Source organism: Saimiri boliviensis, chromosome 1, assembly GCF_048565385.1.
Source record: "Saimiri boliviensis isolate mSaiBol1 chromosome 1, mSaiBol1.pri, whole genome shotgun sequence".
Classification (NCBI taxonomy): domain Eukaryota; kingdom Metazoa; phylum Chordata; class Mammalia; order Primates; family Cebidae; genus Saimiri; species Saimiri boliviensis.
In genome coordinates, this window is record NC_133449.1 from 51,887,648 (window position 1) to 51,901,922 (window position 14,275).

The 14,275-nt window shown below is 40.8% G+C and overlaps 1 protein-coding gene across 1 annotated transcript in view; it reads right to left on the reverse strand.

Moving 5' to 3' along the window:
• Positions 1 to 13,922, reverse strand: part of KDM3A (lysine demethylase 3A) — a 60,231-nt gene extending 46,309 nt beyond the window's left edge. The window contains exons 1-4 of the mRNA XM_003942528.4: positions 13,819 to 13,922; positions 13,026 to 13,241; positions 5,416 to 5,571; positions 4,087 to 4,197 (exon numbers count right to left, since the gene is read on the reverse strand). Coding sequence (XP_003942577.1) covers positions 4,087 to 4,197; positions 5,416 to 5,571; positions 13,026 to 13,211 — 453 coding nt within the window. The 5' untranslated portion in view covers positions 13,212 to 13,241; positions 13,819 to 13,922. The remainder of the gene's footprint in view (positions 1 to 4,086; positions 4,198 to 5,415; positions 5,572 to 13,025; positions 13,242 to 13,818) is intronic.
• Between the last annotated feature and the right edge of the window lie 353 nt (positions 13,923 to 14,275).

Consider the following 14,275-nt stretch of genomic DNA (forward strand, 5'->3'; position numbering starts at 1 on the left):
TTGGCTATGGGAAAATAATAAGCAAACAAACAGCTGGTCAATCCAAGCAAAAAACATTCTTAAATATTGGGGATGGGGAAATCACAGATCTAAATCCAAGGGGGAAAAAACACAGATAAGACAGATGTATGTGGTCAATTCACTGCAATTACTGTTTGTTTTTCTTCTTTTACATAACAAACTGCATGTGCTATGTAATACACTGTGTAATCTCCTAGCAGGGGCAGATGACCATAACTGAGAGTTACTTTATTCATCAATCAGAAAAATGTTTCCTTAATCAATGCTCTCCAAACTTTCTGACACATCGTAAAGATTAACTCCAGAGGTACACATATCTCTTTCCATCAAACTCCACTAATAATGGGCAGCCCTTTTTTGCCATGTTCCCATTAGTGAACCCGTGGCTGTGCCCAGTGACCATTCTGGGGATGAGCATGCATGCACCCAGGATGGCAATGTTAGAGAAAATCATGGACCAGAAACCAGCCTGGTTACCTAGGCCAAAACCCTACTTTCTAAGGCCCATTAAAGCTGACCAAGCTTTGGCTCCCTTTCTGCTAAGATACTGCTATTTTTAACAAATAACTCACTTCACACAGATTCATTTAACCTGACTCGCATTACAAATGCACTCTTTTTTACAAAAAGGGAGGTGGGGGGACAAACAGAAAATGTGAATGAATAGCCTAAAGCTTCAGCGTAAGTAAGCCAGTTCTGAAACATTCAATTCTTGGCAGCCGCTCCATTCTTGGCACTACTCCACAGTCTTCTGGCTTTGTGTGCATACCCAGTTATGATAAATGTAATACAGAAACTGTCAATAGGAATAACCTGCCAAACCGAATTCTAGCAGGGCAAAGAAAATAGTGCTAAACACAGAAGCCCTTCCAATATCAGGCCTTTATGCTTTTCTGCCACTCTGAAATGACCACTGTCACAACCAAGAATGGTTCATCCATTTTTCTCACTAGGAAGGATAACTAGTCTGTTACGAAGATGAGCTGTGCTGGAAAAATGTATTTCTTTCACCAAGTAACATTAGACAAACCTAGGGTCTCCAGGAGAGATCAACATTAATTACCAAAATGGGTTAGTTTTTGTTTTTCTCTCATGCATGCATTGCTTATGCAATTTCAAAAAATTTACTTGTATTCTCCAATTCCTACCACAAGATGAACATATTACATATTAATGGAGAGAGCTGCAAAGGGCTTCAATGAAGTAGAAAAATATTAGGCTGCCCAGAAGAGTTTTAGAGCTCAAAAAAAGTATGAGATAGTTGTCCAAATACCTTATCTTTTTCTCACCCACAGATAACTGAGTGAAATTCAATCTAAAGACAGACCCTAAGTTTCAGTCCCAACTTTTGCATATGCCAAATGATTTTCAGGTGCTCTGTGCATTTAGAGCAAAGCTACTGGGGTAATCACATCCCACAACATGGAATTTTGTACAGCCTGATGTGATCACCCATATATACTTTAGAGATGATTCTCTAAAGTACTAAACTTTGAAAACTCATCATCTGTAAAAGTCAACATCACCAATTATAGTTCTCCCAGTTAATTATATATTCATGCCGTATTAATAACAACATTCACACTGATGGCTCACAGCACCGCTCCCTAAGAACAAATATAAACTTAGTAATTTAGATGTTTCTTTTTCAATCCCAAGAAACAAAATTAGAGTTCTACCTTAACTGAAAAGTTTAAATACAGGAAAGATGCAAATTCAGTAAACAAAACTAAGAAAAAAATTCCTTTTATTACTCAGTAAAGCAAAATATCCACAACTTCCCTGTATGTCACTTGATTTTTGCAAGCAAGTCATCTTCCTTTTAAGGCAAGAAAAATATCAAGATGGGTACTTAACATATGAAGGTAACTTGTGTCTGGAATTAACTAAGTGAAAGCATCTTCCTCTGTTTCATTTACTTAAACATTATAAAATAAGGTTCAGATTATGAACCCTTTTTTCACTCACTTTCCAGATGAAGGAAGTATGGATGAGACTCAAGTAGAGGGAAAGCCAGTGCTTTGGGCTTCCCAATATAGGCTCAGCAACCCGGTAACAACAGATCCCAAACTGCTTTTAGCAAATAGGTTTCATAGTTCCATACCCCAAAGAAACAAGTCAGGTATGAAGTCACAAAACAGAAGGGAGTAAATAAGATTATTAAGCTTTATGAATGTTATCTAAAAGATGAATACTATAATATAAACATTATTCTGAGGGTGGTGATCTGTGGAGGCAAATGAATCTGTGTGCTCTTCCTCTTCCAATATTTTCATAACAAATCATCACATGGGCAAGACCCAGGACCCTAAATGTGGAAAAAGATATGGGAGTTTTACAAAGAGTATGTGTGTCTGTGTGCACGCACACATGCACATGGCACAATCTATTCTCATCATTTGCAGTATCTGTTAATAAAATGTTTTCTACAGCTTGCAAAAAACTGAACCACTGCTCCTATGGGAAAACAGGAGTAGGTTCCTTCAAGCCTCTGGTCACATTTTCATCAAGCAATTGACACACAATCTTGTTTTATGTGTTTCTGTTGAAAGACATCTTATTTAACATATACTGCTTATGCACTAACCTTGAATTCACAGCCAAAAGCACTATAACTCAAAGATGAATGAATCTTATCTAACACATGTATTTTGTTTGTTCTTACAACACATCATAACACTTCAGCACTGCTTTTGGGGGCCATTTTAAACAGTGAACTCACCCAAAAAACCCAAAAAGCACAAAAATGCAGCACTAAATAGACGGCAAAAAGCACACCTGTTATACAGTATAAGTGAAACAAGGCAGAACATCACCTTATTTGACCTTAGCTGGGAGCTGGGAACCTGCATCACACAACTCAAACTGTTTGCAGCTCTGCACATACTGGTGAATGACCATGAACCACCACGAGTATTGATTTGGGGTTACAAACATATTTTAGCAAGTAGGCAATTCACAAACATAAAATCTACAAATAATAAAGACTGCTTATACATATGTACGCATGAGTGTATATGTATGCATGCACATACATGTATATAAATAACAGTCTACTTTTTTTTTGAGACGGAGTTTCGCTCTTGTTACCCAGGCTGGAGTGCAATGGCGCGATCTCGGCTCACCGCAACCTCCGCCTCCTGGGTTCAGGCAATTCTCCTGCCTCAGCCTCCCGAGTAGCTGGGACTACAGGCATGCGCCACCATGCCCAGCTAATTTTTGTATTTTTACTAGAGACGGGGTTTCACCATGTTGACCAGGATGGTCTTGATCTCTTGACCTCATGTTCCACCCGTCTTGGCCTCCCAAAGTGCTGGGATTACAGGCGTAAGCTACCACGCCCGGCCTCAGTCTACTTTTAAATATTATTTTCGTAACAAAAACCATCAACTACAGTGCCTTTGTCCTTTCAACCATAAATGGACAGCACTAATCCAAAAGCTAACATTGAGGAATGATGCATAACACCTAACTGCTAATGGGACAGGTTCTTTTCTGTTAGGTATTTAAAATAGAGCAATAAACATCAATGCAGCTGGCCACTGTATTGATGAAAAAACACAGATTTTCTTCCACTTCTGCCAACCCTGCCACCTTGTTAGGTATTTAAATTACAGCAATCGGCATCAATACAGTTGGCTACTACACTGATGAAAAAGACAGATTTTCTTCCACTTCTGCCAACCCTGAGATAGCAAGACTGACAGTCTACTCAACATGAAGACAAGGATAAAAACCTTTATAATGATCTATTTCCACTTAATGAATAGTAAATGCATTCTGCTTATGATTTTAATAACATTTTATCTAGCTTATTTCATTGTAAGAATACAATATGTAATACATATATAAAATATATGTTAACCAACTGTTTATCAAGAACGCTTTTGATCAACGGTAAGCTATTAGTAAACTTTGGAGGGAATCCATACGTAGATGTTTTACTGTGCAAGGGGTCAGCATCCTTACTATCCACACTGTTCAAGATTCAACTGTACTTTACTTCTCATGTTAAAGGAGTTCGTATTTTTGTTTCTATGGTTCACTATGGTTTCTATGTTTTACCTGTATAGGCTTTAAAAGGTCTTTAGAAAGAAATATTCTTTGTTGATCTCCCAGAAATCGAATAGAAGTTATGGATCCCAAACCAGCTTTGTCCAACAGAGGTTTGTACATCTAAAACAAAAGAAAACTTTAGCATCGTAAAGTTTAGCACTTTAGCATCGTAACTGCTGTCAGCATAATTTTCTTAAAATAGGAACTGGCAATTTTCCACATACACACAAAGTGACAAAGCCATTACACTTTTTTATTTACTGCAAGTTATCTCATAACAATTATATAGCTACAGAGCATACAATTTTTATTCCAACCCAATAATTTAACCCAGATATGTTAATGACTCTAGTTTGGGAGTCATTAACATATAGGACTGGATCCACAGATTCATGGTTTCCCAAAAATTTATGTAAAAAATATTTGTATGCATACTTTTCTGGGCAAACAGGCCCGTGTTTTTAACCAGTTATTAACAACTGGGGAAAAAAATACAAAGAGCAAAATAAAACTTTAACCACAACCCTACATCTCTCAAGAATCTTCATAGCCCTCTTTTCACTTCTGGGCAAAATCTTAACTTTGCTGACACCGTATGCAGGGCCCTTCACAATCTTATCAGCCTTCAACCATTCTCCCAGCCTTTCCAAACCATCCAGATCTGAACTTTCCTCCTTGAAGCACCAGTTCAAGTCCTATAAAGCCTAAAGTACCCTCTCCAGACAGTGCTCACTCTTCTCTTCGATTGCACCACACTTTACAATGTGGATAACGCACAATCATATACTGACTTACAGCATCTTTAAAGACAAAAAATTTAATAAGCCAGAGAGAAACTTACAGATCACAAGATCAAGACTGGAACCCCTACAGGGAGTAAGGCAACAGATACTATTTGGCTCCAGGCTATTGCTGCCATAAGAAACTGTCATAAGGCTTCAGTGTTGTCAATATCTTGTAGATTTTTTTAAGAGACAGTGGAAATCTAGATTTTTAGATGTATTCTCCACATTTTTTAAAGTGGGCAATTAATTCAAATTTTCTGAAATTACTGTGAGGGCCAAACCAAACAGATCTGTATGTTTGCATATGACTACTGGTTTTTGCCTTCTGACTTAGACATTCCCACTACTACCTCCATCCCCATTTGTCAAGTGAACATGAGATCCAACAAAGTCAAGGGACTTGCCCAGAGCTGCAGAGTTCCTAAAAGGGCTGACAGGAGATCGTGGGAGCTTTTTCTGACTTTCTGGCATTACATTTATATTTTCCTTGTTTTACCCACAATGGATAAAATGCCCTCTTCTCAGGAGTTCAATAAGCCCAAGTTTTACTCACTATTGCAGGCCACTGTACAATTCGTTCAGAAATTTCAGGTGACTTTCGTTCCGCTAAAACCAAGTTATGCTCTACTAAAAATGCTCTCCTTAGAAGGCTATAGACTTCTATCCATCTTCTTTTCCTCCAAGATTCTCCATCAAATTCCACACACACCTAAACAGACAAAATTAGGGAGGGGGGAAACAGATTCAATTTACAAAAAATAAGCATTACAAATGCCCCAGTTGAACTATACCTTCATTATTCTACTTGAATCATATATCTGGATGTGCTTTCCCCCTCCCACCTCCCTCACTTCCCTTCACAGCCCACAATAAAATAGTCATACATGAACCAAGCTTTGGCTCCCAACTCACTTTGGTATACAGAAGTCAAGGGCTTTTTGGGCCAGTCTCTGTCCCTAAAGTAACGCACTGGGAAGCCCAGAAACCAAAGAACCTCTACTTAGCAAGTGTTTACATATATAAATTAGACAATGTGAACTTTTGGAACTGGAAGACAAAAATTTGAAACTCAAACGATGAACTTAATAGAATTACACTGTAATTCTCTGTTGACAATATAAGTGGATTTAAGATGACTCCTCATCACCACAATCCACCACCTGTTTTTGAATTCCTCTGGAATGAGTACAATTTAGCACAAAGCCTAATACACAGTGTATCTTCAATATCCTTTTCAGTTGACAAAGCTAAGAAATTTACCACAGAATTTGGAGTGTAAAACTGCTTGTTTGGTCACACAGAAATGAGTGACTAATAAATATAATGACCATAGAGTTTTTCAGAACTACCTCTAGCTTCCTACATGAAAGTTAAACTACCATGAAATACTGTTTTCCAAGTAATTATAATGTTTTCTGCTTCTGACCTGCATAACACTTTGAACCCTAAGGCTACAGTTCCTACAACCTGTATAAATATTTCAAGACATTTAAAAAAATCAGTCCAAAAGTGGGCTTCTGGGAGTGATCTATGAGTAGGAACTGTTTATAAAACCATAAACGCCAAAGTCATACAAAAGCACAGAAACGCTCTAGCTTCCTTAACCCATTATGAATATGCTACCCCTTAACTTATTCTAGGTCCTCTTTAATGCTTTTTATATTCTACCAATTTCAATAGTCCCTTAACAATCAGGGTAAAAATAACCATTTTTGTTTGATTTTAAATTCCTCCTCTTACTAAAGACGTCTCTCATTTTGGTTTCCAGGAATTAGTTAATACATCTATCCTCTATCAAATCTGTTCATAATTTTACAGACATCACTCATATATCCCTTTTTAACCTTCAGTGTATTAACTAGTTAACTTCCATTCATCTGTCAAAACACAATTTGTAAATCCTTTTCTCAAACAACCAAAGCGCCTCTCTCTCCCAAGAGAGGTCCCCTTACTAATTGTACTCAAAATTTTTTTACTTTTCTATCTTAGCACTTACTCACATTTTGCATTATTTGTGGTTAACTGATTGACAAATAAATTCTAATAGGTCAAAGTCTGTCTCTGCTTTTGCTTACCACTGTATATTACTGGCATATGAAATCTAATCGGCACACAAATACTTGTTAGAACAGATTAATGAACAAATTTCCCTCTGAACTGGGTTCCTATCTTACTTCTCTCATCTGCTTAGAAGGCACTGAATTCCCACATTAGCCCCAATCCCAAACCTTCTCCAGTCTACAGGATAGCTCTTTACAAACCAATGAAATCTAAGATCTACCCTACGCTTCTCAGCCAACAAAACATGCATCCCTAACCTCCCAGGTAACTTTGCCTAGGAAATGACGTATCTTCTTGGTATTACAGGTTTTATCTTTGCAGTTATTACTATTTTCCAAATCAGAAGGAATGCAAATAAGTGAACACTCATGTGGCAAGGCCCATACATGTTTCTCCCTGGTTATATATATTCTATCACTACAATGAACTAAATGATCTTTCAGAAAGGTGGGTAGAGACAGTTTTCTCATCTATCAGCAATGTGGTATAAGAGAAATTAGCACACACAAATTCCAGATCCAGATTCAGAGAGATCTTGGTTTGAATTCCAGCTACACTGAATCTCGTAGAATGATTTTACATATATAAAATACGATTACAAAGGAAACCAACTAACCTGCACCCCAAGTTAAGAACCCTCACTGAAATCTAAGTTCTCTCAATGTTTTTCAAAATGAAAAAAGTAACACCCATCTCTCATTGCATTATTAGGCATATTTTAAAAGACAGTGTATGCAAAGTGTCTAGCAAGACAACTAGATACTTTTAAAACCTCTATGGTAATTCAAATCTTAACCTTCTCAAGGTATTACTTTAGGAGTAAGGGAAAGAGGGTCTTCAACATCATTATCTAATATCTATTGAGCAAAAAAAAAAAAAAAGTCCAGGATTAAGATCTTAAATAGTTTCCCAAAACTTAAGCAACATCACAGTTCTTACCAGATCACTATCTAAAGCTTAAGATAACCCTAAACCAAAAGTCAGACAGGGTCCCTATGCATATCCCAATTTTTGAGTGATTTGAGAAAAAAAAAAAAAAAAAAAGGTTTAGCTCCTTAAAAACAATTTAAGCTTACGACTTTCAAATATTAGGCTGTTAGTCAAAAATTCACATTATCTTTGGTTTGCAGTAAGATGACTTTTAAAAAATACATAAAATCAACAAGTTGTAAGCTTTCTTCAATATTCTTCAAAAGTTTCCTATCAAAACCGTGTATGTCAGTCAGGCAGCGTGACTCACACCTGTAATCCAGCACTTTTAGGAGGCCAATGCAGGAGGATCACTTGAATCCAGGAGTTCGAAATCAGCCAAGGCAACGTGGGGAAACCTTGTCTCTATAAAAACTACAAAAATTAACCAGGAGTGATGGTGCACACCTGTGGTCCTAGATACTTGGGAGGCTGAGGTGGGAGGACTGCTTGAGCCCAGGAAATTGAGGCTGCAGTGAGCTATGATTGCGTCACTGCACTTTAGCCTGGGTGACAGAGCATGACCCCATTTCGGGAAAAAACAAACCATCTTTCATTTGCACCCTACAGTCTGAGGTTTTACATTTAAGGACATCCCCAAAAAAAGCCTCTTCTGCAGACATTTCTATAAAAAGACATCTATTTTATTTTTTGAGACAGTCTCACTCTGTTGACCAAGTTGGAGGACAGTGGGCAATCTCAACTCACTGTATCCTCTGCCTCCCGGATGCAGGTGTTTCTCGTGTCTCAGCCTCCCAACTATCTGGGATTACAGGTGAGCACCACCATAGCTAGCTAGTTTTTGTATTTTTAGTAGAGACCAGGTTTCACCATGTTGGTCAGGGTGGTCTTAAACTACTGACCTCCTGACCAGGTTATCCACCCATCTCGGCCTACCAAAGTTCTGGGATTATAGGCATGAACCACTGTGCCTGGCCTAAAAAGACATTTAAATTCAGTAAGAACTAAAGTGACTTGAGCAGGGTTATGCAAGCTGACAGATATAACCAGTCTCTATTCCAAATTGTTTTATTTCACCCATGTTCCTTTGGCCCGCAATGACATGTTACTTAGGCTGTGTGACTTCAGAGGCCAAAGAGTCAATTATGATTCACTATGTATAATTTCGGTATCTCCTTTTGATAGCATATTTTGCAAATGTGTACCTTATTAGCCTGTGACACACCTTGACCAAATGCTGGATATTTCAGATTTTTCAAGTTCATGTTTCCCCAACAGTAAATCTCTCTATATGAATTAATATTATATTCAATAAACTAGTATCAAAATCTCCCACTCTTACCATACTCTCATCTCACCTGAGTATATGATTATAATAACCATCAGGAAGACCATGGAAAATGTTTCCAAGTTTAAAAGTAGGAGCACAGAATGACATGGTTTCTGGTCAAGAAATTTTTAATTAGCTGTCTATTCTATGCCCCATACTACCATGCAGAATACTACTTAATTCACTACTCCACAAAGAAATTAATTCCTTGTGCTTCCATTTATATCTTCTTATGCTGAGATGTCTGTCTAAAATCCCAAGATCTGGCATTCAATTAAAAGGCGTAAACAGTTTTTATACTGCGCTAGTTTTTCATTTTACGTGGCTTGACTGGCAGCAGAATCCACTAACACTGAAAATCCAATGGTGTGCAAAAATGAAAGGCTGGGCACTGGTCAAGGCACACAATTGCTGACAATAGCAGGAAATGGTACATAGATGGCAAGAGCTACTTGCCTGCTAAGGACACTCCTAAGAACTATGAAGTGGCATTAAACTCAAAGAAAAGGTAGGCTTCAAGGAAGAGAAGGACAAGTCAAGGAAGCAGGGCATTCCCAGCATGTATAATGGGAACAAAATCAGCTAGGAAGCAACTCATTTCATACTCAAGTAGAAAGCACAACTCATTTCATACTCAAGTAGAATAAAAATAAGATTAAAGCTGTCTCTACAGCTACATCTAATTAAGATCTGTTGTTATTCCAGATGAAGAAAATGGTACTGCCTCATCAGTAGATTCTTTCTAAACTGTTTCTCCATAGTAGAGGTAACAATTTTATGATCTCTTCACTTTTTCATTCAAATATTTGAGCACACACTACATGCCAAGCAGTGTTCTAGATGCTAGGGATATACAGGCTAACAAAATAAAATGCTCTAACCTTGCTCTACCTGAACATTAAAGCCTAGTGTTTAAAGTCTGGAGACAAACTTGGACAAGTTATTTAACTTCTTTGAGCCTCAGTTTTTGACACTAAAAATGTAGTTTACCATCTAGAATATTTATGAGGATTAAATGAAAGAATTGCCACATAATAGCGATTTAATGATTTTTTTTTTCTTTGCTGAATCCTGATGCAACCATTTAATCATTGTTATCTACTATGTTTATGTCTTCACCTTAACTTTTCTATAACGGACTAATAGACATAGTATCTTTTTGTCATCCGACTAATAGACATAGTATCTTTTTGTCATCCGACTGATAAACATTGTATCTTTTTGTCATCTAAGTGATTTTGTTACAAAGTCTCTCTAGGTGATACAAAGTTAACAAGCCTTAGCCTCATTAATATCATCCTTAGCAAGCCAATCCAGACAGACTTGTATTTGCACTAAAACCAGAAGAACGGTTACATACTACTTGAATGTTATTTATTCTTATTCATCTCAGTCCCTTGCCCCACCTCCCCAAAAACTTAATGCCCCTAAACCCAAGTGTAAGCATGGTCTTAGTTACTTGGTTCCTGTGCATCTCACCAAGCACAAATTAGTTTTGGTATTTTGAGCCAGGAGTTCCAGAGGAGCCTCGGTAACGAGATCCCCCACCCCCATCTCTAAAAACAAGGTAAAATAAAATCCTATTTTTTGTTAAATGCAACGTGGCCCCCAAACTTAACATCTCCTACTCAACTAAGGAATGTAGCGATAAACCATGACTAGAAAAGAGTGAGTTGATTAGCATCTTACATGAGGGCTGAGTTGTGATGTCTACAAGTAGGGCAAAAATCCAACCTAGCCAAAATTTTCTTGACATGAATTCCCAGTTGTCTCCAGGTTAGGCACCAAAGTGCAGTGGAGAAGACACACAGCCAAATCTGGATTCCCAGCCTCCCTTAGTAGCTAATTATGCGAATCTGGACAAGATTCCTTTTCCTAAATCTATTTCCTCATTCTGAAAATCAAGATATCACCACCTCCTCAAAGGATGGGGGTGGAGGGAGAAGACTTAAAAAATACACACATGTAAAGTTCCTCCTAGACTGCCTGCCTAACCTAACAGGTTCTCAATCACTGCCAGAGTCTAGGGCAGGGAACGCCTAGTCTCTCAACATCTGCCAAAGAACTACAGGCTGGAAAGTTTAAATAAGATCTTGTTTCCATTCAAATCACATAAAAACAAATGCATTAGAGAAAATTTTACTTGGCAGGTGAAATAAACCACAACAAGCATGACTGAAATCTAGCAGACAAAGCCTATCTTATGTAGAAAGGTTATAAGCCCCAAGCAAAAAGGTTGGCCATTCTTGTACCACAATATATTCTCTCTATAAATATCACAACCTGATTTGGCAGGGGAATGAGTGGAATGGAAGGAAAAAAACCAAACCTCACAGCATATGACAGGAACTCTGTTGTGGCACAGCTCTTGATTACTGGCTGGATGGTTAAGAAGGCAGCTTCTGGAGTGAAACTCCCTGGGTTAGACAAAATACAGGCTATCAGCCTATGTCCATTCCTAGGTATGTGTCCTTGGCAAGATGCTTAAGGTCCCTCAGGCACAGTAGTTTTATCCATAAAACGGGGGCAATATTAGTACTTACCCCCAAGAACTCCTATAAGGATTAAACAAGATCATGGTTATGAAGTGCTTGGCACACAGTACAATGCTCTTTGGTCACTCCTCCTTTTCAACATGAGACAAGGCACAACACTGAAGCATTAAAAAATACATAACAGCATACCCTTTACCCGCAACTCTGCAGATAAATACCGGTTTAGGCATGCACTGTCACCCTGAATGTGCTCAAATGAACAGTGTTTTAGAAATCAACATATCAACTGCCAATGCTAAAACTTGCTTCCTTTATTTGACCATAGTTTAAGAAAAAGCAAAGATGACGACCAAGTGAAGATACTGAAACACATCCATTACGCAGGGTGGAAATATCTTCTGACAAGCTTCCTTCAAGTTATCACCACTTTGGAGTCTTTGTTAGGAACCTTTCTTCAGTTATTTTTGCACAAAGGAGTCTTTGTTGGTACAATGGCTTCCTCACTGGTTGTTCCCAGACAATCCTTTCACACCAATACTTCTACTAGTGAGCACAATCAGAATTCATCTGTCTACGAAAAGATCTAACAGAAAATGGTTCTGAGTGTCATTATGATTTAAAAAAAAAAAAAAAAAAAAAATCACTGGCCGTACTTGCTCCCAATTTTCTTCCTCCTCCAAAGCATCCAAGTGTAGTATTTCTAAGTCAGTCCTCCAATATCCCATACATGGGACTGCTCCACCCCATTCCTCCATATATGGTCATATCCCACACCCACCGAGAAGCTCATCACAGAAAACCAGGAATCCACTCCTGCCCCGACCCACCATATACGGACAAATACCCACCCTAATACGCCAAACAGAACTTAAACTCCTCCCTCTACACTAACTTCATTTTTAACAAGTCAAAGTTTTTTGTAAAAGTTAAGTGAATAAATTAAGAGGAGCAAACAAAACTATCTGAAAGCACTTCCAAGCACTAACCCTCAATTCTTAATGACTCCAAACGTCACCTACAGGTCCAACCTAACGCTAACAGAAACACCCCTACTCCTTTGGAGAAAAGATCAGACAGTCCTAGTGGGACACAGCACCGGCATTAATGAAGCGTGTCTGAACAACCCTAAGCCCATTATTAAAGCCAGGCAGCCAAGAGCTGTGGGCCAAACACACCCCAGCTCTACACAACCATTCCAAAGACTTTCAAGGTCTAGCTTCCTGCACCTTCAGATCAGATGCCAACTTTCTGGTCTCCGTTTTCAGAAAACGGAGGGAGGGGACCGATGGTCGCGTTACCAAGGTAACTCCGAAACGTCCGGCGGCTGAGGCCCGGAGCCGGCTGTACCTTCAGATCCTTCTTGGTAACGTCGGTGTGGGAGACAGCGCGAATGGTCCCGGAGAGCCAGGGCCACTCGGCGACGCGCTCCACGTCCCAGCTGTCGTGGCCGCCGTCGCTGCCGTCGGCTGCGGACAGACTAAGAAATCGCTTCCCCACCAATACCGGCCAACTTTCTCCGAGCGTGAGCACCATGGTTTCCACGCCTGCAGGAAGGGCTCCTCCCTGCAAAAACACAAAAACAAAATGCGACGGGGGCGGCCGGTGGGAGGGGGCCAGGCGGAGACTGCGGGGAGGGCGGGCGGAGGGCGCCGAACCCGCGCGACGACGCGGCCAGCCCCGGGCGGACCAGCACCGAGCCCCTCTCCTGCGCCCGCCCGCCCCCCGGCGCCCTCCCCCGCCGCACACCCGGGGCCCAGAGCCGCGTGACCCTCGCTCTCCCAAGTTTCGCTTTTCCAACACCTCAAACGCAAACGCAGAGGGAGTGAAGGAAGAATTATCTGCGGCTGGAGCGGATTTGAAAGTGGTCAGCCCTCACCCCCAAAAAGAAAAGGCCCCCGGTGCAGAAGGCCGGTCCGGGGCGGCCGGGTCCCCGCCCCGGGCGGCCCCGCGAGGGAGGGTGGGCGATCCCGCGATTCCGCACTTGCCCCGCCGCCCCGCCCCGGCGCCCAGCTCCCTGGCCCCCGACCCCGGGCGCCTGTCCCGCGGGCCTGCGCCGCTGCCAACCCGCGGCGGGGCCGCGCACTCAGCGCCTTCACCTTTCTTCCCCCTGTCCCCGCAGCCGAGGCCGCGGCGCTCTTACCCCGCCTCCCGCCTCCCTGAGTCACCGGCGACAGCCACCGTTTCCAGCCGCCCAGCCGACTCCAGCACTGACTTGGTTCAAGAGCTCTCACAAGACACGCACAGCCTCCCGGACCCACCCCCTCGGAACCGCTTCCGCCGCTTATTGGCTGAAACACAGGAGCTGGGCGAGGCTCCGGGGAAAACAGACTATCACCATTGGTCAGCCTGGCGGGGGCGGGGCCAGAGAAAAAAACAATTCCTTGGCTGCCTCCTCCCTTTCCCCTCCCCCTTCCGACTCCCGGGCGACCCCCATTAGGTTAAAGTACACAGAGAATAAGCGGAAGATCCCTCCGCCACAGGCCCATTCTTTCCATTTGTTGCCTGACTGTATGCAAAAAAAAAAAAAAAAAAAAAAAAATCCCGCGAAATCGGTTATCAACTTTGGGGCCCGAAGGAAAATTGCCGTGGCGCACAGA